General features: G+C 41.0%; 1 protein-coding gene and 1 pseudogene across 3 annotated transcripts in view; both read left to right on the forward strand.

The window, feature by feature from the left end:
- The window catches only part of CBFB (core-binding factor subunit beta), a 64089-nt gene that overhangs the window by 21757 nt on the left and 19368 nt on the right, over window positions 1-22964 (forward strand). For all 3 annotated transcript variants that reach the window (XM_066349062.1, XM_066349061.1, XM_066349063.1), the window contains one exon: window positions 13858-13974. In XM_066349062.1, coding sequence (XP_066205159.1) covers window positions 13858-13974 — 117 coding nt within the window. The remainder of the gene's footprint in view (window positions 1-13857; window positions 13975-22964) is intronic.
- LOC136381032 (large ribosomal subunit protein uL11-like) lies at window positions 10390-11171 on the forward strand (annotated as a pseudogene).

Genomic DNA, 22964 nt, shown 5'->3' on the forward strand with positions numbered 1-22964 from the left:
CCCTCTAACTTTGTCAGTCACACACACAAAAAAAATGCACCTTAATTTTGGGGCCCAAAATTTGAAAAAAAAAAAATTGCATAAAGTTTTTGAACTCAGGTTTTATTCATCATAAAATTCATACAACTCCTTATCACTGTCAAAACTCCCATCCATTAGCTTGTCCTCATCTGTGACTGATGAGGAATCACTGTCTTCATATATTGCCTCGGCCTCAGTTCCATCTATGGCAGCAGTTCTCAACCTGTGGGGTCACGACCCACAGGTTGAGAACCGCTGCTCTATGGCATTTGAAATGCCCCACTTCTTAAATGACTTGACAACGATTTCGATCTTGATATTATCCCAGGATCTTTTCACCCAGGTACAAACTTCTCCTGTAGTTGGTTTCTTCACTATTCCTGCTGGTGTCAAATTGTCCCCAGAAGACTTCATTCATTGAGTCCATTCGTCTCTCATGGCAGCTTTGAAGGCTTTGTTAATGCTGACATCAAGTGGTTGGAGCTGGGATGGCAAGCCTCCAGGTATGGTGGCAAGTTTTGTTTTTTGCTCTGCAGCAATCCTTTTTGTGTTTTTTGTTATGTGTGACCTGAACTGATTAAGCCCAATAGGGCAGGTTTGCATAAGAGCCCACTTGGTCTACTTCTCCAAACTTTCTCAATCCAGATCTTCATCCTATCCTGATCCATCCAGCCTTTGTCATGAATGTGGACAATCACTCTTTGAGGAATGTCTTCTTTGGGCATTGTTTTGCTTTTGAAAATCAGCATAGGAGGCAGCTTGATTCCGTTGGCCCAACAAGCTAGAACAACTGTATAATGGTTCTTCTCATGTCCACTTGTCTTCACCATTATAGTTTTCACACTATTCTTTATCAACAGTTCTGTCAGTTGGGACATCAAATTAAAGGGGGACTTCGTCCATATTTGCAATCCGTCCCAACTCAGACTGATGTGTCTTCCAACATTGAATGACAAAACGGTTTAAATTCAAGGACCTTCTGCTCATAGCTTTCAGGCATCTTTTGGGCAAGTCTGGTGCGTGTATGCATGCTTAGTCCATTCTGTTTTATGAACCTGAAGCACCAATTGTGTCCTCCTCTGAAATCAGTTACTTCTTCTTCATCAGCAATTCTTGCCTTATGCTGAAGCATCTTTGTGAACACAGGAATTCCAATTGCCCATTGCTCTTCAATTCACATCTTCAATTCCCTCTAAATCAGGTCATTTTGCTGACTTGCCTCTCATGGCCTTCTTCTGCCGTGGTGTTTTTTATTATTATGATATTATTATTATTATTATTATTATTATTATTGATTTTAGCCAGGGTGGGGGGAGAGACAGGAACATCGATCTGTTCCTGTATGTGCCCTGAATGGGGATCAAACCGGCAATCTCTGTGCTTCAGGCTGATGCTCCTACCAGTGGAGCTATCCAGTATCCGGCCAGGGCTGCCATGGTGTTTTTAGTAGTGTTTCTTCTTCTGGTAGCCAGTCTTAGATTGATTTCTCAGTTGGACGAGGACCAAACTTATGTTCAGCAGCGCAATTTCCATTCACTTTTGTAAACTGGGTCACTTTTAACTTGAATTCAGCACTGTACAAAATCTTTTCTGAGCCAATCTTTTCTGAGCGGTTTCTGAGCAGAATGTGGCAAAACGTGACCTGCCGTAATATACCTGTAACAAGTGAAAAACAATGAGTGCAAAGACAAGCGTGAAAAAGTGAGAAATACAAATAGAAATCTACAATCAAGACTGAACAATTTCATGGTATATCCATAGCATCTAGAATAATAGATATTGTGAACTCTTTACATTACTTTAAAATACATCATATGAATATTTATCCCTCCCTAAAAAACAGCATACTAGTTCTACCATCTTCATTCTACGATTCAAAGCATGTTTAAGAGTCCTGAAATGTTCTGGCCCAGGAGGTATAATTTTAAGTAAACAGTACAAAATTATAAAATTCTTTGTTTCTTAATTAAGATAGAAAAGTAAGCCCTGGCCAGTTGGTTCAGTGGTAGAGCGTCAGCCTGGCATGTGGAAGTCCTGGGTTTGATTCCTGGTTAGGGCACACAGAAGCACCCATCTGCTTCTCCACCCTTCCCCCTCTCCTTCCTCTATCTCTCTCTTCCCCTCCCGCAGCCAAGGCCCCTTTGGAGCAAAGTTGGCCCAGGTGCTGAGGACAGCTCCATGACCTCTGCCTCAGGCGCTAGAATGGCTCCAGCTGAAACGGAGCAAAGCCCCAGACAGACAGAGCATCGTCACTAGTGGGCATGCCAGGTGGATCCCAGTTGGGTACATGCAGGAGTCTGACTGCCTCCCCACTTCTAACTTTGGGAAAATACCCCCAAAAAAGTAATGAATGGCCCTGGCTGGAGAGTTTGGCTGGTTAGCGCATCATCCCGACATGCAAAGGTTGGCAGTTAGATCCCAGGCCAGAGCTCATAGAGAAATAGACCGATGTTTCTGTCTCTTGCTCCCTTTCTCTTTCTAAAATCAGTAAGTAAATAAAAAAAAAAAACATAATGAAATAAAAGAGGCAGATGTTATTTATTTCAATCCATTTCTGTCATCTCTGAAAGAATTGTAATTCACCTGACCAGGCAGTGGCGCAGTGGATAGAGCATCGGACTGGAATGTGGAGGACCCTGTGGCCGTCCGCTTGAGCGTGGGCTCATCTAGTTTGAGCAAAGTTCACCAGCTTGGACCTAAGGTCGATGGCTCAAGCAAGGGGTTACTCGGTCTGCTGTAGCTCCACGGTCAAGGCACATATGAGAAAGCAATCAATGAACAACTAAGGTGTCACAACGAAAAACTGGTGATTGATGCCTTTCATCTAGCTCTGTTCCTGTCTGTCCCTATCTATCCCTCTCTCCGACTCTCTCTCTGTCTCTGTTTAAAAAAACAAAACAGCCTGACTTGTGGTAGCGCAGTGGATAAAGTGTCGACTTGGAAATGCTGAGGTCGCCGGTTCAAAACCCTGGGCTTGCCTGGTCAAGGCACATATGGGAGTTGATGCTTCCAGCTCCTCCCCTCTTTCTCTCTCTCTGTCTCTCTCTCTCCTCTCTGTCTCTCCTCTCTAAAATGAATAAATAAAATAAAAAAATAAAAAAGAGTGGCTGCTCAGTACAGAGGGCACTCTGCATAAAACAAAACAAAACAAAACAAAAACACTATAATTCCTGGCCTGTGGTGGCACAGAGGATAGAGTAACGATGTGAAACATTGAGGTTTCAGGTTCGAAATCCTGGGCTTTCCCAGTCAAGGCACCTAAGTCAAGCAAGCCAGAAATAACTAAAGTGACACAACTATGAGTTGATACTTCTTGCTCCCCACTCTGTAAATTCAGTAAATTAAATCTTTAAAAAAAAATTTTTTTTAATATTACAACGAACTTTACCAAATTATTAACATTATTAATACAAAAAGTTGATTGTAATTTTCCAGATCAATTATCATTGCAAACATTTGTTCTAAAAGTTAGAAAAACAATTCAAGTATAATTAAAGGTTAAAAGGAAAATGATGAAGATTAAAGCTGTTTCAAAGTCATCAAAAGGTCTGAAAACACCATATTAAAATATTAATATTTTTCACTTTAATGATAAGTAACTTAGTGGGCCAAAATAATATAGGGCTTCTGGAGGGTGCTATGTGAAGTTTCTGACAACTTACCTAATAATTATTTATTAGTAGCACTGTAGTATACTGCAAAGAACAGACTCTTGGGTAAAAAACAAACAAACCTGGATCTACTTAGGAAATGGATTGCGTGACTTTTGAAGATTTAGTCTCCTCAGCTGTAAAATCAAGCTATCACAAAATATATTCTAAAATTAGCCTTGGCCAGGTAACTTGGTTAGGGAATCATCCCAATATGCAGGGTAGCCAGTTTGATCCCTGGTCAGGACACATACAGGAACAGATCAATGTTTCTGTCTGTCTCTCTCTCCCACTCTCCCTTAAATCAATTAAAAAAAAAATTTTAAGTATGTTCTTAAATTAAAGACTTTATTATCTAGTGCAAAGTTAAGAGAATTAGCAATAATGTAAATCATCTAACACAGTACCTGGCAATGATGATTAACAAAAACTGGTTTGCAGATTGTCAAAAAGTATTTAAACCATGGTCCAAAGTTCTGAAATGTTCTGGAATTAGATAGTGGTGAAGGTTGCACACTGAATATATTAAACACCACTACTGTACACTTTAAAAAGGGTAAGATGGTGAATTTTACATTATAGTACATGATTTTATTTGTTTTTATTTATTGATTTTAGAAGAGAGAGAGAGAGAGAAAGAGAAAGGCTCAGGGGAGGAGTGGAAAGCATCAAGTCATAGTTGCTTCTCATGTCTGCCTTGACCCAGTGAGCCCAGGATTTTCAACTGGCAACCTCAGCATTCCAGGTTGATGCTTTATCCACTGCGCCACCACAGGTCAGGCAGACCTTATTTCTTTTTTTTTTTTTTAAGTGAGAGGAAGGGAGATAGACTATTGTAATATAAGACAGTTGTTGGGTTTTGTGTTTTGTTTTTATAACCACCCACTTTACTGAACTCATTCACTTGGTTTTTCAGTTGACTCTTGGATTTTTCAGGTAGATAACCTTCAGATAATATATATATTATGTGCAACTGTGTTTAAAACTGAGGTCTTTAAAAGGAGATTGTACTTCTGGATCCAGCCGCCCCTGTCCACCCCTCCCCCTAGTGAGAGAGAGAGAGATAGACAGGGACAGACAGACAGGAAGGGAGAGAGATGAGAATCATTAACTTGTAGTTGCAGCACTTTAGTTGTTCATTGATTGCTTTCTCGTAAGTGCCTTGACTAGGGGTTTTAGCCGAGCCAGTGACTCCTTGCTCAAGCCAGCAACCGTGGGGTCATGTCTGTGATTTTATGCTCAAGCCTGCACTCAAGCTGGTGAGCTTGTGCTCAAGCCAATGACCTTGGAGTTTTGAACTTGAGTCCTCAGCATCGCAGGTCAACATGCTATCCACTGCACCATTGCCTGATCAGTCCAGCTTCATACAGTTCTACTATTAGTGGTACAGTCCACTAAGAATCGAGTTCTACTTAAATATAATGGGTACATTTAATTTTATTATTATTATTTTTTTTTTTTTAAGTGAGAGGAGGGGAGATAAACAGATTCCCATGTGCACCCCGACTGAGATCCACCGAGCAACCCCCATCTGAGGCCAATGCTTGGACCAACCAAGCTATTCTCAGTGCCCAGCTGATGTTCAAACCTATCGAGCCATGGGCTGAGGGAGGGGAAGAGAAGCAGATAGATGGTCATTTCTCATGGGTACCCTGACTAGAGATTGAATCCTAGACGTCTGCATGCCAGGCTGACGCTCTATCCATTGAGCCAACTAGCCAGGGCCCAGGGCCTCAATTTTAATTCTTATGTTTGTTTTATGTATTCAGCTTTTCCTTATTAAAGACTTTACTGTAGGAATCTTTGTTTGGGCGTGGGACATAAATCTTATTTTAATTTATTATATATTCCCACTGCTCTTATAATACTGTGTACAGAATGACAGATAAACATTTGTTAAATAGGTAGATCTTTTCAAATTGAAAATAAGGAAGATACAAGAAAAAATTAAATTCCAGTTGTACTTTTGCTCTGTTAATAATTATTCAAATATTTACTGAGAGCCTAAGAGGTGCTAACCATTCCCTCTTACTGTTTTCCCTAATTTTTCAGTATCTAGACTAGAGTCACTAGTGTTTAAGCTGAAATGGTTTACTACAGAGAAGAATGATTCCTTCCAGTTGAAATGGTTTTTTGAGGGTGAAATACCTGCTTTTTTGCTTTGACACTTGGTTTTTATATATATTGATTTTATGGCTTAGAACTGGTGTGAATGGGAATCTTGTTGCAAATCTAGTTTTTTTTTTAATTATCTTGAAACTATTTTTAGACCTACTCAAAAAAAGGGAACTCTTTCTGCTGTTCCTTTGTACCTACACTTTCTGTTCTCTGCCCAGTTACCTAGGAGCTAGAAACACTGAACATCTATAGATATATAGTATTTTAGAGGAAAAGAAAATTGAGGATGTCAATGCTTGTTCTAAATTTAGGTACTCAGAATAAGTAGACTCTAGACTCTGAGAGATTAACTGTATTTTGTATAGATTGGTAAATGAGAAGTTAATTAGATTCTCTCATATTCTTCCTCTGACACATTCAAAACAATGGGTAACTTTTTTTTTTTTTTTTTTTTTTTTTTACAGAGACAGAGGGAGGGATAGACAGGCAGGAACGGAGAGAGATGAGAAGCCTCAATCATCAGTTTTTCATTGTGACACCTTAGTTGTTCATTGATTGCTTTCTCATATGTGCCTTGACCATGGGCCTTCAGCAGACCTAGTAACCCTTTGCTCAAGCCAGCGACCTTGGGTCCAAGCTGGTGAGCTTTTTTGCTTAAACCAAATGAGCCTGTTCTCACACTGGCGACCTCAGGGTCTCAAACCTGGGTCCTCCACATCCTAGTCCAACGCTCTGTCCACTGCGCCACCATCTGGTCAGGCAGTAACTAATTTTTAGCTACCTAAAAGTTTGGTCCATTTACTAAATTAAGGATATTATCTTTCAAGCTCTGTGCTACAAAGACTTGGGTATTTATGAGGGCAGGGAAAGAATGGAATTTTTATTATCATTATTGAATTCTTTTTGCCTTGCATACCCTTTTGAGAATCTGATGAAAGCAGTGGACTTTCTTGGAAAAATGCACATGGGCACAAACATAAGGTTTTCCACAGAATTTCAGTAGGTTTCTGGTCTTGAAACTTATCCATAAACCCAAACTCCTGTAGGTTCTCTGAACTCCAGACTGAGAACTCCTGCCTCAAGTAAAAGCATTGCTTAAAGTTATGAGTGCCCAAAGACCCATAACACCTTGATATCTAAGCCATCCAACAAAGGGGAAATTTTTACTTGGGGACCTATAATTTAACCCTTAACCTCTAGGCTTCTTATGTGTTTTGCTCTTTTCTCAGTAGCTGTTCATAGCATGCTCTGCTGGATTCTTTTCTGTTATCTAGCATCTAAAAGTTGGATTTCTTCAGGGTTCTTCCTGGGCCCTCCTACTTACTGCTTGGGAAATCTCTTCCTTTCCCCTGGAGTTAATACCACTGTATTGTTAATAGCTGCCAGATATCTTTTCTGCGTGCTATTCTCTCTTTTGCAATTGCCTGCTCAAAAATCTCTATTTACAAAGCCCTGGCCAGGTAACTCAGTAGGTTAGAGCTTCTTCCCAGTATGCTATGTTTGCACATACAAGAATCAGCCAGCCTGACCAGGCGGTGGCGCAGTAGATAAGAGTGTCAGACTGGAACACAGAAGACCCAGGTTCAAGACCCCACGGTTGCTGGCTTGAACCCAACGTCGCTGGCTTGAGCAAGGGGTTACTCACAATGCTATTAGTGCCTCCACCCCCCCCACCTCGCCACCCCTGTCAAGGCACATATGAGAAAGCAATCAGTGAACAACTAAGGTACTGCAATGAAGAATTGATGCTTCTAATCTCTCTCCCTTCCTGTCTGTCCCTATCTGTCTCTCTCTCTGTCTCTGTCACACATATACACACAAAAAATCAAAGACTATTAATAAGTGGAACAATAAATTGATGTCTCTCTCTATTTGTGCTTCCTCTCTCTCAAATTATAAATTTTATTTTATTTTATTGATTTTAGAGAGAAAGGAAAGAAATAGGAACATAGGTCTGTTCCTGTGTGTGCCCTGATTACGGATTGAACTGGCAATCTCTCCACTCTGGGTCGATGCTCCAACCAACTGAGCTATCTGGCCAGGGGCTAAAATTATTAAATTTTTTAAAGTTGTTTTTTAAAAGTCTATTTGTATATCATAGGTGTCACTTATGTAACAGATAAAAACTTGCAAATATCTTTATGAGTTTTTTTTGTTTTTTACAGGGACAGAGAGAGAGAGTCAGAGAGAGGGATAGATAGGGACAGACAGAAGGAACGGAGAGAGATGAGAAGCATCAATAATTAGTTTTTTGTTGCCACACCTTCATTGTTCATTGATTGCTTTCTCATATGTGCCTTGACCGTGGGCCTTCAGCAGACTGAGCAATCCCTTGCTTGAGCCAGCGAGCTTGGGTCCAAGCTGGTGAGCTTTGCTCAAACCAGATGAGCCTGCGCTCACGCTGGCGACCTCAGGGTCTCGAACCCGGGTCCTACGCATCCCACTCCAACGCTCTATCCACTGTGCCATCGCCTGGTCAGACTATAATAGTTTTATGAGATAAAATTTACATGCCATAAAATTTACCCTTTTAGAGTGTACAATTTAGAGGTTTTAGTATATTCATAGGTTTGTGCAGCCATCACAAACCCCTCTTAATTTCAAAACATTTTCATCGCCCCAAAAAGAAATCCTGCCCCTGCTAGTAATTATTCCTCATTTCCTCCCCCCATCAGCCTCTGGCAACCACTGCAGTAATCTCCTATCTCTGTATTTGCCTATTCTGGGCATTTCATGTAAATGGAACCATATAATATATGCCCCTTTTCTGCTTTCTTTTACTTAGAGTGTTTTCAAGATGCACGTTGTAGCATGTATAAATACTTAATTCCTTTTTATGGCTGAACAGTATTTCGTTCTTTGGGTAATGCCACAGTTGATGATGCATACTCGATTTCCTAAAGCTCGACTGCTACAGTGATTGTGGAATTTAAAGCTACAGAATGTGAACAACATTAAGTGATATGTGTAATTTGGGTTGACTATAACATCACAAATACTGATATTTACAACCTGAATTGATTAAAAATTTGTGTAATACTAAAAATTGATTTTACCTTCTTTCCGAAAGAATACAAAATGGGAGGCTGTAGTCTCTTTTTAACTTTATGTGAAATCTCAAACACATTCTCTGATGTTTTACTTTAGGAAAGATAAGCAGGCCTTTTTGTTGGTTTTGTATATAATTAATCTATTTACTCATTTTAAAGGCTTTATAGAATCCACTTTGTATAAAATATTTAATTGTTCTTAGAACAATGGGTTTAATCCCTAGGTCAGATTTTAATAAATTTTCTTTTCATAAATAGGGCATCATTATTTTCAGTTAAAAAAAATCTTAGTATTCGCCTGACCAGGCGGTGGCCCCAGTGGTTAGAGTGTCGGACTGGGATGCCGAGGACCCAGTTTCGAGACTCTGAGGTCGCCAGCTTGAGCGCGGGCTCATCTGGTTTGAGCAACAGCTCACCAGGGTGGACCTAAGGTCGCTGGCTTGAGCAAGGGGTCACTCGGTCTGCTGAAGGCCCACGGTCAAGGCACATATGAGAAAGCAATCAATGAACAACTAAGGTGTCGCAATGTGCAACAAAAAACTAATGATTGATGCTACTCATCTCTCCATTCCTGTTTGTCTGTCCCTGTCTATCCCTCTCTCTGTCTCTGGGGGAAAAAAAATCTTAGTATTTGAATGACATTATTGAATTATATTACTAAATGCCAAACTGGTAAGAGACAGAATTTTATTTTCTTCATACTTTGAGGTTTTGTATTCAAGAATGTATGAAAGTGACAAACATTTACTTTGAAGACCTACATGTAAAACTATATTTGAATCTGAATATCTAAATAAGTCACCAGGATTATCTAAATGTTATTTTAAATTGTGATTCCATGCACTGCACTAGCCTTGGTGAAGAACTGTAGCCATTCTCTGAACCCATTTAGGAATTTCCCAATACAGATCAGTGGTTCTCTTTGTCATGAAAGAACCTTTTTTTTAAGTGAGAGAAGCAGCAACATCTAGCTGTTCCTGTATGTGCCCTGACTGGGGATTGAATCCTCAATCTTGTTGTTTTGGGGACAATGCTCTAACCTACTGTGCTAACTGGCCAGGGCCAGAGAACTTCTATAAAGAAGTAATAGTTTTGGCCCTGGCCGGTTGGCTCAGCGGTAGAGCGTCGGCCTGGCGTGCGGAGGTCCCAGGTTCGATTGCCGGCCAGGGCACATAGGAGAGGCGCCCATTTGCTTCTCCACTCCCCCCCTCCTTCCTCTCTGTCTCTCTCTTCCCCTCCCGCAGCCAAGGCTCCATTGGAGCAGGGATGGCCCAGGCGCTGGGGATGGCTCCTTGGCCTCTGCCCCAGGCGCTAGAGTGGCTCTGGTGGTGGCAGAACGATGCCCCGGAGGGACAGAGCTTCGCCCCTGGTGGGCGTGCCAGGTGGATCCTGGTCGGGTGCATGCGGGAGTCTGACTGTCTCTCCCCGTTTCCGGCTTCGGAATAAAGAAAAGAAAAAAAAAAAAGAAGTAATAGTTTTTGGTTCAGAGGAGGTTTAGGTGCAGCTTCTTTGGTCATCCCAAAATGATCCTGACAATGGCCACCTCCACCATGCTGCTGAAATTCAACTCCAACGAGATCAGAGTTGTGTGCTTGAGGTGCACCAGTGGGAAGGTGATGCCACGTATGCCCTGGTCCCCAAGATTGGCCACCAGGGTCTTTCTCAAAAAAAGGTATGTGATATATCACCAAAGAAACAGGTGATCTGAAGGGTCTAAGGAGTACAGTGAAATTGACAATTCAGAACAGACAGGCCCAGATCCTGGTAGTACCTTCTGTCTCTGTCCTGATCATCAAAGCCCTTAAAGAATTGCCAAGAGACAGAAAGAAGCAAAAACGTTAAGCACAGTGGAAATACCTTTTTTTTTTTGTATTTTTCTGAAGCTGGAAACGGGGAGAGACAGTCAGACTCCTGCATGCGCCCAACCGGGATCCACCTGGCACGCCCACCAGGGGCGACGCTCGGCCTCTCCGGGGCGTCGCTCTGCCTCAACCAGGAGGGGAAGAGAGAGACAGAGAGGAAGTGGGGGGGTGGAGAAGCAAATGGGTGCTTCTCCTATGTGCCCTGGCCGAGAATCGAACCCGGGTCCCCCGAACGCCAGGCCGACACTCTACCGCTGAGCCAACCAGCCAGGGTCTGGAAATACCTTTTTATAAGGTTATTAACATTGCTCAACAGATACAGCACCAGTCTTTGGCTAGAGAACTGTCTGTAACCATTGAAGAGATCCTGTGGACTGCCCAGTCTGTGGGGCTGCAGTGGTGATAGCTGCTATCCTCATGACATCATGGATGACATTAACAGTGGTTCAGTGGAATGCCCAGCTAGTTAAGAACTACAAAGGGCCTAACCAGGTGGTGGTGCAGTGGATAGAGCATCGGACTGGGATGCAAAGGACCCAGGTTCGAGACCCCGAGGTCACCAGCTTGAGCGCGGGCTCATCTGGTTTGAACAAAAGCTCACCAGCTTGGACCCGAGGTCGCTGACTCAAGCAAGGGGTTACTCAGTCTGCTGAAGGCCCGTGGTCAAGGCACATATGAGAAAGCAATCAATGAACTAAAGAGTCGCAAGGAAAAACTGATGATTGATGCTTCTCTTTTTTTTTTTTTTTTTTTTTTAAAGATTTTATTTATTCATTATAGAGAGGGGAGAAAGAGAGAGAGAGAAGGGGGGAGGAGCAGGAAGCATCAACTCCCATATGTGCCTTGATCAGGCAAGCCCAGGGTTTTGAACCAGCAACCTCAGCGTTTCCAGGTTGTCGCTTTATCCACTGCGCCACCACAGGTCAGGCTTGATTGATGCTTCTCATCTCTCTCCGTTCCTATCTGTCCCTCTCTCTGACTCTCTCTCTGTCTCTGTAAATAAATAAATAAATATCTTAAAAAAAAAAAAACAAAAAAAACCACACCTTTAAGAACTACAAAGGAAAATAAGTTAAAGATCATTTGACAACCGCCCTGGCAGGATGGCTTCTTTGGTTAGTGCATTGTTCTGAAGTGCAGAGGTTGCCAGTTCAATCCTTGGTCAGGGCACTTACAGGACCTGATCAGTGTTCCTGTGTTTTTCTCTCTTTCTCTTTCTCTAAAACGAACAACAACAAAAAAAACTTAACAACCAAAAAAAATAGGTTTTTTAAAAATTTAGTAATTTCTTAAGGAAAATATTTTTGTGTAAGTGAGTATGAATAAGGTACATTTATGGAATCTTTGATCCTAAAAAATGTAAACTTGAATGTAGAATTTGATCATGAGGTTAATCTTTGTCATTAGGAGAATTATCTTTATCATTGGTATGAGAATTTTTAAAAATGAGGCATATTGATAGGTGAAATGTTATACTGCTCACTTTCCCCATCCCCATTAGAAAGAAGGTGGAAATCTTGATTAGAAGTTGTGTTAAGTCAAGTTACATTATTAGACAGTATAGAGCGATATTGTTTTTAGGTTTTGTGAGGTGTCAAAAATGAGGTCATAGTCACTTGTTTGACTTAGGTGCATGTCAGTGGAGTTTTTAAATTTACATTGTGGAAGGGAATGAGCACTTATCAGAGCAGAAGGAAATGTGTGGTTAAACGGTTTCAGCTATAACTGTAGACTATTTCCCTTGGTCCAAATGGGAGGAGAAATGGAACTTAATGTTTTTGGCATTTTCCAGTGTAAGTAGAAATTGGTTCAGCGTGGTTGATTGGAGTCTGTCCTTAACAGGAAAAATGGTTGTGTTTAGTAGGAGAGGGCAATGAAATGAATATGTATTAAAAAGGCATAAATCCCCCCCAATTCAATTTAAAAATAAAAATGTATAGCGTGACCAGGCGGTGGCACAGTGGATAGAGCGGCGGACTGGGACGCGAGGACCCCGGTTCAAAACCTCGAGGTTGCCAGCTTGAGCCCAAGGTTGCTGGCTCGAGCATGGGGTCACTTGGTCTGCTGTAGCCCCCTGGTCAAGGCACATATGAGAAATCAATCAATGAACAACTAAGGAACCACAACGAAGAATTGATGTTTCTCATCTCTTTCCCTTCTTGTTTGTCTGTCCTTATGTGCCCCTCTCTCTGACTCTCTCTGTCTCTGCCAGAAAGAAAGAAAGAAAGAAAGGGAAGGGAAGGGAAGGGAAGGGAAGGGAGGGGAGGGGAGGGGAGGGGAGGGGAGGGGAGGGGAGGAAGGGAAAGAGAGAAAGAGAGAGAGAGAGAGAGAGAGAAAGAGAGAAAGAAAGAAAGAAAGAAAGGTATAAATCCTAAAGGTTTTATTTTACAGAGGTCTTATAATTTCTGTAGCATATTTGTAATTATTGATAGTCAATTATTATTTTTTCTTTTAGTGACCGAGAGAGAGACAAGAACAGATAGGAAAGGAGAGAGATGAGAAGCATCAGCTCATAGTTGTGGCATCTTAGTTGTTCATTGATTGCTTTCTCATATGTGCCTTGACAGGGGTGGGGTGGGGTGCTCCAGCCAAGCCAGCGACCTTGGGTTTTCCAGCCTGGGTTTTTCAAACAGGATCCTCAGCGTCCCAGGTCGACGCTCTGTCCACTGCACCACTGCCTGGTCAGGCAATAGTCAACTATTCTTGTTAAACCTCTCTAGAAACAAGAATGCCCCAGAATTCCTTGTTGAAGAAATTGCTAAATTGAGTAAAGGAAAAGTTAATGTTTCCAGCTTTTTCCTCAAAATGAGAATCTGTCTTACTGATTTTATATAATTAGAGGTAATAAATAATGCAAATTTTTGCTCAGAAGCACTGAGATTATCCATAGAAAATATATTTACAAAATCTATAAAACTTTCTTTTAAAAATAATCTGGAAGAATTGCAACTAGAAATAAAATCCTGGTAAACCAGATTAACTTAATTTATAGAATGTGGTCAGAAGCTGTAGTTTATATACTTTCCTATAATTCTTAATTCTGTAATTGTTTTTTTGTTTGTTTTATACTTTCTAAGAAAACTGCAGTTTTCATAAGTAACTTTGTCCTTTGTTTCTCATTTGTCTGATTGATTTTCATCCTTTTCTTTGTCTTAGGTGTATTTGAAAGCTCCCATGATTCTGAATGGAGTCTGTGTTATCTGGAAAGGCTGGATTGATCTCCAGAGACTGGATGGTATGGGCTGCCTGGAATTTGATGAGGAACGAGCCCAGGTATGGTGACTTCAGGCTTTACTGAGTGTGGTCCTTTACCCCAATCTTGTTTTTTATTTATTTATTTATTTATTTTTTGTATTTTTCTGAAGCTGGAAACGGGGAGAGACAGTCAGACAGACTCCCACATGTGCCCGGCCAGGATCCACCCGGCACGCCCACCAGGGGCGAAGCTCTGCCGCGACCAGAGCCACTCTAGTGCCTGGGGCAGAGGCCAAGGAGCCATCCCCAGCGTCCAGGCCATCTTTGCTCCAATGAGCCTTGGCTGCGGGAGGGGAAGAGAGAGACAGAGAGGAAGGAGGGGGGGGGGGGTGGAGAAGCAAATGGGCGCCTCTCCTGTGTGCCCTGGCTGGGAATCGAACCCGGGTCCCCCCGCACACCGGGCCGACACTCTACCGCTGAGCCAACCAGCCAGGGCCTAATCTTGTTTTTGTCTGGAGATCTATTTTACCTATTCTTTAAAAGGAGTAATTATAGGAAGTCTCACATTCAAGTAATATTGAAGAATCCTAAAGATATTGAGACCCAAATTCTGGTCCTGGTTTTAGGTAAATTTTTTCTTCAGTGCTTCTAAATTTCATTTGATGACCCTGATCTGCTCAGTGAGATACTTCAAAGTTTAGTAAATGGTTCTGTTTAATATCTGTTATTGATCTTGATAACATTATGAGAAAAAGAAATTCATATTAAAATGCAGGAGCAGCACTACTAAAATATCTGAATGGAGGAGTTTGGTAAAATCCTTTTTTTTTTTTTTTTCCTTTCGTTTTTCTGAAGCTGGAAACAGGGAGAGACAGTCATACAGACTCCTGCATGCGCCCGACCGGGATCCACCCGGCACGCCCACCAGGGGCAACGCTCTGCCCACCAGGGGGCGATGCTCTGCCCATCCTGGGCTTCGCCATGTTGCGACCAGAGCCACTCTAGCGCCTGAGGCAGAGGCCACAGAGCCATCCCCAGCGCCCGGGCCATCTTTGCTCCAATGGAGCCTTGGCTGCGGGAGGGGAAGAGAGAGACAGAGAGGAAAGCGCGGCGGAGGGGTGGAGAAGCAAATGGGCGCTTCTCCTGTGTGCCCTGGCCGGGAATCGAACCCGGGTCCTCCGCACGCTAGGCCGACGCTCTACCGCTGAGCTAACCGGCCAGGGCTAATCCTTTTTTTTTTCTTCTTTTTTTTTCTTTCACCCCAAAACTATAAACAGATAAACAACTTAAACAAAAAACCCTTTAAGGTCTCTGGACATTAACCAAAGGCATTTATTCAGACAAAGCTACGGAATTTCGGTAACAACAATAATAGTCTGGCATTTTAGTCAGGAGCTGCCCCCATCCCTTTCCTCGGCTCTCTGGTTCCTCCAGTTCTACCCTTGGCAGGTAGGGCAAGCCATGAGGGCTGGCAGCTGTGTTCTCCTGTCAGAGGGAGCTGATTTTGTTTAGAGTGGGACATGGAAAAATCCATGCCCAGAGATATTGTCAAAAAGAATAGAGGTCTCGCTTGACCAGGCAGTGGCGCAGTGGATAAAGCGTCAGACTGGGATGCGGAGGACCCAGGTTCGAGACCCCGAGAGGTCGCCAGCTTGAGTGCGGGCTCATTTGGTTTGAGCAAAAGCTCACCAGCTTGGACCCAAGGCCGCTGGCTCGAGCAAGGTGTTACTCGGTCTGCTGAAGGCCCGCGGTCAAGGCACAGATGAGAAAGCAATCAATGAACAACTAAGGTGTCACAACGAAAAACATAATTGATGCTTCTCATCTCTCTCCGTTTCTGTCTATCCTCTCTGACTCTCTCTCTCTCTCTCTCTCTCTCTCTCTCTCTCTCTCTGTAAAAAAAAAAAAAAAAGGAATAGCGGTCTCTGTGGAAACAATCCAGGAAAGCTAGTGAAGAAAGCAACAAAATGACAGACTAGCTAGAAACTTATCAGTGAGATTTGGGAAAGATAACTAAAGTGCATCATTTTCTCTTGTACTTGATTAAATGTTGTGTTGTTTGTTTATCATGGCCCCTGGTGTACAAAACCCCATTGCTAATGTTACCAGTAAGAGGCCACATCAAGTGATTGACCTGAAAATGAATTAAAAGTGGCTAAGGTAGAAAATCAGTGATGGTTATTGCTTGCCAATTAGGCATGTCCCATTCCACCATAGCTGTGATCTTGAAAGAAGAACAAAGGGACAGAAGCTGTTAAAGGACCTGCTTCATTGAAGGCAATGAGACTAACAAGAATTTGAGAAGGGTCTACCTAAGATGTGTAGATGTGGTCATCTTCTAATGACCTGGATTTAAAGACCAGACATAGAAGCATATCCCTCTCAGCACCATGGCAATCACAACCAAAGCAAAAAGTTTTCAGTGTTGCCTGACCTGTGGGTGGTGCAGCAGATAGAGTGTTGACCTGGAACACTGAGGTTGCTGGTTCAAAACCCTGAGCTAGCCTGGTCAAGGCACATATGGAAGTTGATGCTTCCTGTTCCTCCCCCTTTTCTCTCTCTCCTTCTCTCTCTCTCTCTCTCTCTCTCTCTCTCTCTCCCCCTCTCCCCCTCTCCCCTCCCCTCTCTAAAATGAATAAATAAAATCTTTAAAAAATTTTTTCAGTGTTGAATGAAAAGGTTTGAAAGTTGAGTTTACTGCTAGCTCTAGGTGGTTTAAATCAGTGTTTTTCAACAAAAAACCAATGTACTCAACTTTGTAATCCTCATAACAACATCAGGGTGGTTAACTCTTTCACCAACCAACATGAAATTTCTGTTAGACACCTGTCCTCAGACCAGCAGTTGAAAACCACTGGTTTAAATGAGTCAAGAATTGTTATTCATTACATAATGTGAAAGTGAGTAGTGAGTCTTTGGGTACTGATGTGAAAGCAGCTGAAAAATTTTTGGAAACTCTAGATAACCTGACTGGGGAGGAAAATTACTTGCCAGAGTAAATATTCAGTATGTATCAAACCTCCTTATTCTAGAGACAGATGCATGAAAGGACCTTCATCCATAAGGAGGCCAATTCATTGGCAGGTTTCAAGATTCTTAAGATAACTAGCCTGACTAAGTGGTGGCATAGTGAATAATAAAATGTCAGATTGGGATGCAGAGAACCCAGGTTCAAAACTCCAAGGCCGCCGGCTTGAGCGTGGGGTTGCTGACTTGAGGATGGGATCACAGACGTGACCCCATGGTCGCTGGCTTGAGCCCAAAGGTTGCTGACTTGAGCAAGGGGTCACTCGCTCTGCTGTAGTACTCACCCCCACCTCCCGTCAAGGCACATATGAGAAAGCAATCAATGAACAACTAAAGATGCCGCAACAAAGAATTGATGCTTCTTATCTCTCTCCCTTCCTGTCTGTCTGTCCCTATATGTCCCTCTCTTTCTGTCTCTGTCACACACACAAAAAAGAAGACAAGATAATTAATAGTCTTGCTTGAAGGTAATGTTGCAGGCTACAAATTGAAACCTTTTGTGATCTGGCAAAGTGAGAATCCCAGGGCCTTCAAATATTATCATAAGCTCAGACTGCCAGTGTACTGTAGTAACAATAAGAAGTCAAGATTGACCTAGCTCCTCTTTCAAGATTCCCTCCTGAATTGTCATGTCAGAAATATGGAGTACTATTTAGAGAATAAGATACCTTTCAAAATTACGCTTATTGTTGATAATGATCCTGGACATCCTTTTTTTATTGGTGATCTTCGTCCCATTATCAAGAGTTGTTTCTCCCTTCAAACACCATCTCTTTGATCCAAACAGTAGATCAAAGAGTTGGAGCAGCCTGACCTGTGGTGGCGCAGTGGATAAAGCGTCGACCTGGAAATGCTGAGGTCGCCAGTTCGAAACCCTGGGCTTGCCTAGTCAAGGCACATATGGGAGTTGATGCTTCCAGCTCCTCCCCCTCTTCTCTCTCTGTCTCTCCCTCTCCCTCTCTAAAAAAAAAAAAAGAGTTGGAGCAGCTTTAAGGCCTACTTTCTGCAGAGGACATTTGCCAAGGCTATTGCTACAACTGAGGAAGACACTAATACAATTATGGAAGTAGTACATCAATGACTGCATCAAGAACCTGGCTTGAGTTTCGGGTGATGTCACCAAGGAGTATATCAATGGCATCTGGAAGAAGACACTCAAGGGATTTATCCATGACTTCAGAGGATTTGCCGAGGATGAGGGGGGTTATAAAAATCAAGAAGATGTGGTTTAGATGGCAAACAACTTTAACCTAAGTGTGGGTAAGAATGACATTGAGGACCTCCTAGAGGTGGTTCCTGAGGAATTGACTATTGAGTTGTTGGAACTGGAATGATAAGACATAGCTGAAGAAGAGGCAAGAGAAAAGGAAATTGCAGGAGAAGAACCTCAAAGAAAATTCACAGTGAAGTCCTGGCTGGACTTCACTCAGTTGGTTTGCTTGGTTTGCAGTGGTTTTCAACCTTTTACGCTTGGGGACCGGTGAAAAATAGACTTATTTTGGGACCCCTAAGGCAGAAATTACCCTGAACAAAAGTGAATTCTACTAAGATCACTGGGTCAGTAGTCTTCATACAACATTAGGGTGGTTAACTCTTTTGGGCACTGGCACAAAATTTCTGGCAGCCGGTCCACTAGTGGCTGAAAAACACTGGATTAGAGCATTGTCCTGATATCCCAAGGTTGTAGGTTTGATCCCTGGTGAGGGCTCATACAAGAACCAACCAAGAAATACATAAATAAGTGGAACAGCAAGGTCGATATTTCTCTTTCCCTCTTTCTCTCTTCCTTCTTCCTTCCCTACCTTCTCTCTACCTCCGTCCCTCCTCCCTCCATCCCTTTTCTCTCCCTCTGTCCCTTTCTCCCTTCTAATCTCTCTAAAATCAATCATAAAAATTTTTTAAAGGCAAACTTTAAAAAAATGTTCAAATTTACAGTGAAGAGCTTTTGGAGACCTTAACAAGCTCCCTAAACAGTTTGAAAACATGGACCCCAATATGGAAAGGTTTTCATTAATAGAGAGGAATGTTCGTGATTCATTATCTACCTATAAGCAAATCTGTGGTGAAAAAAAGAAGAAACTAGGAAATTTCTAAAAATAGAAGTACATCCTGAAGAGGCGCCTCAGGCCCAGAAGAAAGTCCTGTATTGTTACTGTAGGACAGCGGTTCTCAACCTGTGGGTCGCGACCCCGGCGGGGGTCGCCTAAAGCCATCAGAAATACATATGAACCGCTGTTCTAGTGGGACAAAATGTGGAGGCAGAAGACAGTGTTATTGATGATCCTGACCCTGTGCAGGTTTAGGCTAATGTATCATAGTTTCTAACAAAAAAGTTTAAAAAGTTAAATAAAAAATGGTTTTTAAGAATCAAAAAGTTTTCCCTTGCCAAATACTTGATTGGTTAGAGCATCGTCCTGATGCATAGAGGTTGCCGGTTCAGTCTGTGGTCAGGGCACAGACAGGAACAGATTGATGTTTCTTTCTCTCTCTAAAATAAATTTAAAAATTAAAATAAAAAATTTTTAAAAATAAAAAAGTTTATAGAGTAAGGCTGACCTATGATGGCACAGTGTATAAAGTGTGGACGTGGAACACTGAGGTCGCTGTTTTGAAACCCCAGGCTTGCCCAGTCAAGGCACATAATGAGAAGCAACTGTGAGTTGATGCTTCTGCTATCCCCCGAGTCCCCCCTACTCTCTATAAAATCAATAAATCTTTTTTTTTTAAGTTTATAAAGTAAGAAAGTTACAGTATTCTAAGGTTAATTTATGATTGAAAAAAGAAAAAGAATTTATTAAACTTAGTGTACCTAAGTGTACACTGTTTATAAGGTCTGCAGTAGTGAACAGTAATGTCCCAGGCCTTCACAGTCACTCACCACTCACTCACTGACTTACCCAGAGCAACTTCCAGTCCTGCAAGCTCCATTTAAGGTAAGTGCCCTATACATGTGTACCATTTTTTATCTTTTATATTGTATTTTTACTGTACTTTTCTATGTTTTGATACACAAATACTTATCATTGTGTTACAGTTGTCGACAGTTTTCAGTACAGTAACATGCTGTCCTAGGAGGACTAGGCCATTTCTTATAGCTTAGGTGTGTAGTAGCCTATACCATCTAGATTTGTGTAAATACACTATATGATGTTCACACAACAAAATAGCCTAATAATGTGTTTCTCAGTACCATATCCCCATCATTACACAAAGTGTGACTATATAATATACTTCAATAAAATGTTTTAAGTTTCTTACAAATGAAGATATTTCTGAGTACAATGATATAAATTCAAAGTTAAATCATGTTTGCTGATTGTATTTCATTTTATTTTCTGTAATTTATAAGGATAAATTTCAAGTTTTCAATAATTGCAATTCTCTGAAAGCTTGAAAAACAAAAAATTTTGTAATTTCACCATTGAACACTTTAATCAGAGTATCCCAGCTAATTTTGAACAATATGTAACAATGAGGACTTATCTACCAAAAAAAAGTCAGTGCCGTTACAGGAACTAGCTTGATTTCAGAATATTTTTTCAAAGATTCAGATTTTTCTAAAATCCAAAGTGCATATGTACTGTTGTGATGAATTTTTCCGTATTCAGCATTAGTGTTGTCACAGAAATTTTATAGTTTAGTTACTCTAACTGTGGGTACATAAATACTTATATTTGTAATTTATGCAACTATAACTTCTAAATTATTGGCAGAATGTTCCTTTGGATAACAATTATGAATTATGTGTGTACCACAATTCCTAGTAAATTTCTACTTCATAGATTTTTTTAAATTCACTGAGAATGTTATTTTTTACAAAATGTATGCTCCACCAACATTTGTATTTGTATTATTATTATGAAAGCCAATAATCCTATCTTCATTGTTGTACTCTTATAATTAATTTGCTTTGACAGTCACAAAAAGATGTTTTTACCTTTTAACATAATGACCTTTCTAAAAAGTTTTACAGGCATACCTTGGAGATACTGCCAGTTTGGTTCCAGACTGCTGCAATAAAGCAACTATTGCAATAAAACTAGTCACACCAATTTTTGGATTCCCAGTGCATATAAAAGTTATGTTTACACTATACTATGGTCTAGTGAGAGTGCAATAGCACTGTGTCTAAAAAGCAGTGTACATACCTTAATTTTAAAATAGTTTATTGCTTTAAAAATGCTAACCATTATCTGAGTCTTGAGTTAGTTGTAATCTTTTGTGGCAAATTTGCCACAAAACTTTAATTATTAGAAAACACAATAAAGTGAAGCACAATTAATGCAGAATGCCTACAGTTTAAGTCTATGATTAGGTTAGAAAAATTGAACCATTGCTGAAATTTACCAATTTTGTATTTGAAGTACTTCATGACACTGATATAAAACTGGAGTTGTTTAGCTTTTTGTAAGTTTTTTCTGTTAATGAAGCCAACATAACAGCTTTTTGTGTGTGCTTGAGAATCTGATTGAAATTAATTTAGAAGAGTCATTTGAGCCTGACCGGTGGTGGTGCAGTGGATAAAGCGTTGACTTGGAACACTGAGGTCACTGGTTCGAAACCCTGGGCTTGCCTGGTCAAGGCACATATGGGAGTTGATGCTTTCTGCTCCTCTACCCCTCTCTCTCTCTCTCTCTCTCTCTCTCTAATGAATAATGTCTTAAAAAAAAGAGTCAGTCATTTGATTCAAATGAGAAGTTCTACAGTAGGATGTTAAATGCACCATTTGCAGCTGCACAGGTTAAATTGCCTTTGAAGTATATATTGATGCTTCAGCAGATTTATTTCTTTTGGTTTTCATGTGATCGGTAATAATTCTGATCTACGCTGAATATTACATGTCATTACTTTTTGCAAATTACATACTCATCTTCAACATTCTTGGAAATTTTGATTCTTTTTATTAAACAGGCACTTTTTATTTATTTTAATTTTTAATTTTTTTGTGACAGAGTCAGAGAGAGGGACAGACAGACAGGAAGGGAGAGAGATGAGAAGCATTGATTCTTCATTGTGGCACCTTAGTTGTTCATTGATTGTTTTTTCATGTGCCTTGACGGGGGAGGGGGGGCTACAGCCGAGCCAGTGACCCCTTGCTCGAGCCAACGACCTTGGGCTTAAGCTGGTGAGCCTTCCCCACACCAGATGAGCTCATGCTCAAGCTGGCGACCTCAGGGTTTCGAACCTGAGTCCTCCGTGTCCCAGTCTGACGCTCTATCCACTGCGCCACTGCCTGGTCAGGCGCACTTTTATTTTTAAAATTTATTGCTGCAGAAAGGTATTACCAAACTGTAAAATAAGTATAATTGTAGATGCAATAAAGGCAAGATTACTGCAGCAAGAATGGTCAGAATATTCTATATATGCTCTATGAAAGCACTGCCGGGCCTTTTGTTTTTCACACAGGTTTCACATACACCCAACCACCTTTTATGATGACCCCAGCTGACTGCTTTGTGCAGATTGTGGTATAGACACAAAGTAACAGGTTAATATAGAACATGTAGCTAGCAGTCATCAACTTAAAAATTTCTCTAAGAAAATTTCTCTCACTACCACTTGAGACTGATAAGAGTTAGTTGTCCAAGGCCATTTGAACTTACTTTTTAGGAGAGTATGTGGTTTTATCAGCAAATGCCCTGTACGCTGACCTTTAAAAGGAGGTGTTACTTGAGGTAGTAAGGGGAAGGGATCAGGGTGACTCTGGTAATTAATTGCTGATGGTGTTTCAGATTCAGCCATTTATTAAAGTGCAAACTGTTGACCGAGCACACATTTCACATCTATCTCACTAGAAAAGACCAAGACAGAAGCTAGAATTAGAAAGTGAAGGGCTACTAAATCTTATTTTACTATAATTATTAATAATAATACTTTTTTTCTTTTAAGGAAATAAAAATCTCTGACCATTGCTAGAATACACTTTAGTGTCTAATTGTCTTAGGGAATTAGATCACATCTCATGTTTTATGCTCTCATTTTACTGTCTTCTGCTGTACTAAATCACAGTTGATAATTACATATTGATTTTTGTAATTATT

Source organism: Saccopteryx leptura, chromosome 9 (genome assembly GCF_036850995.1).
Source record: "Saccopteryx leptura isolate mSacLep1 chromosome 9, mSacLep1_pri_phased_curated, whole genome shotgun sequence".
Classification (NCBI taxonomy): domain Eukaryota; kingdom Metazoa; phylum Chordata; class Mammalia; order Chiroptera; family Emballonuridae; genus Saccopteryx; species Saccopteryx leptura.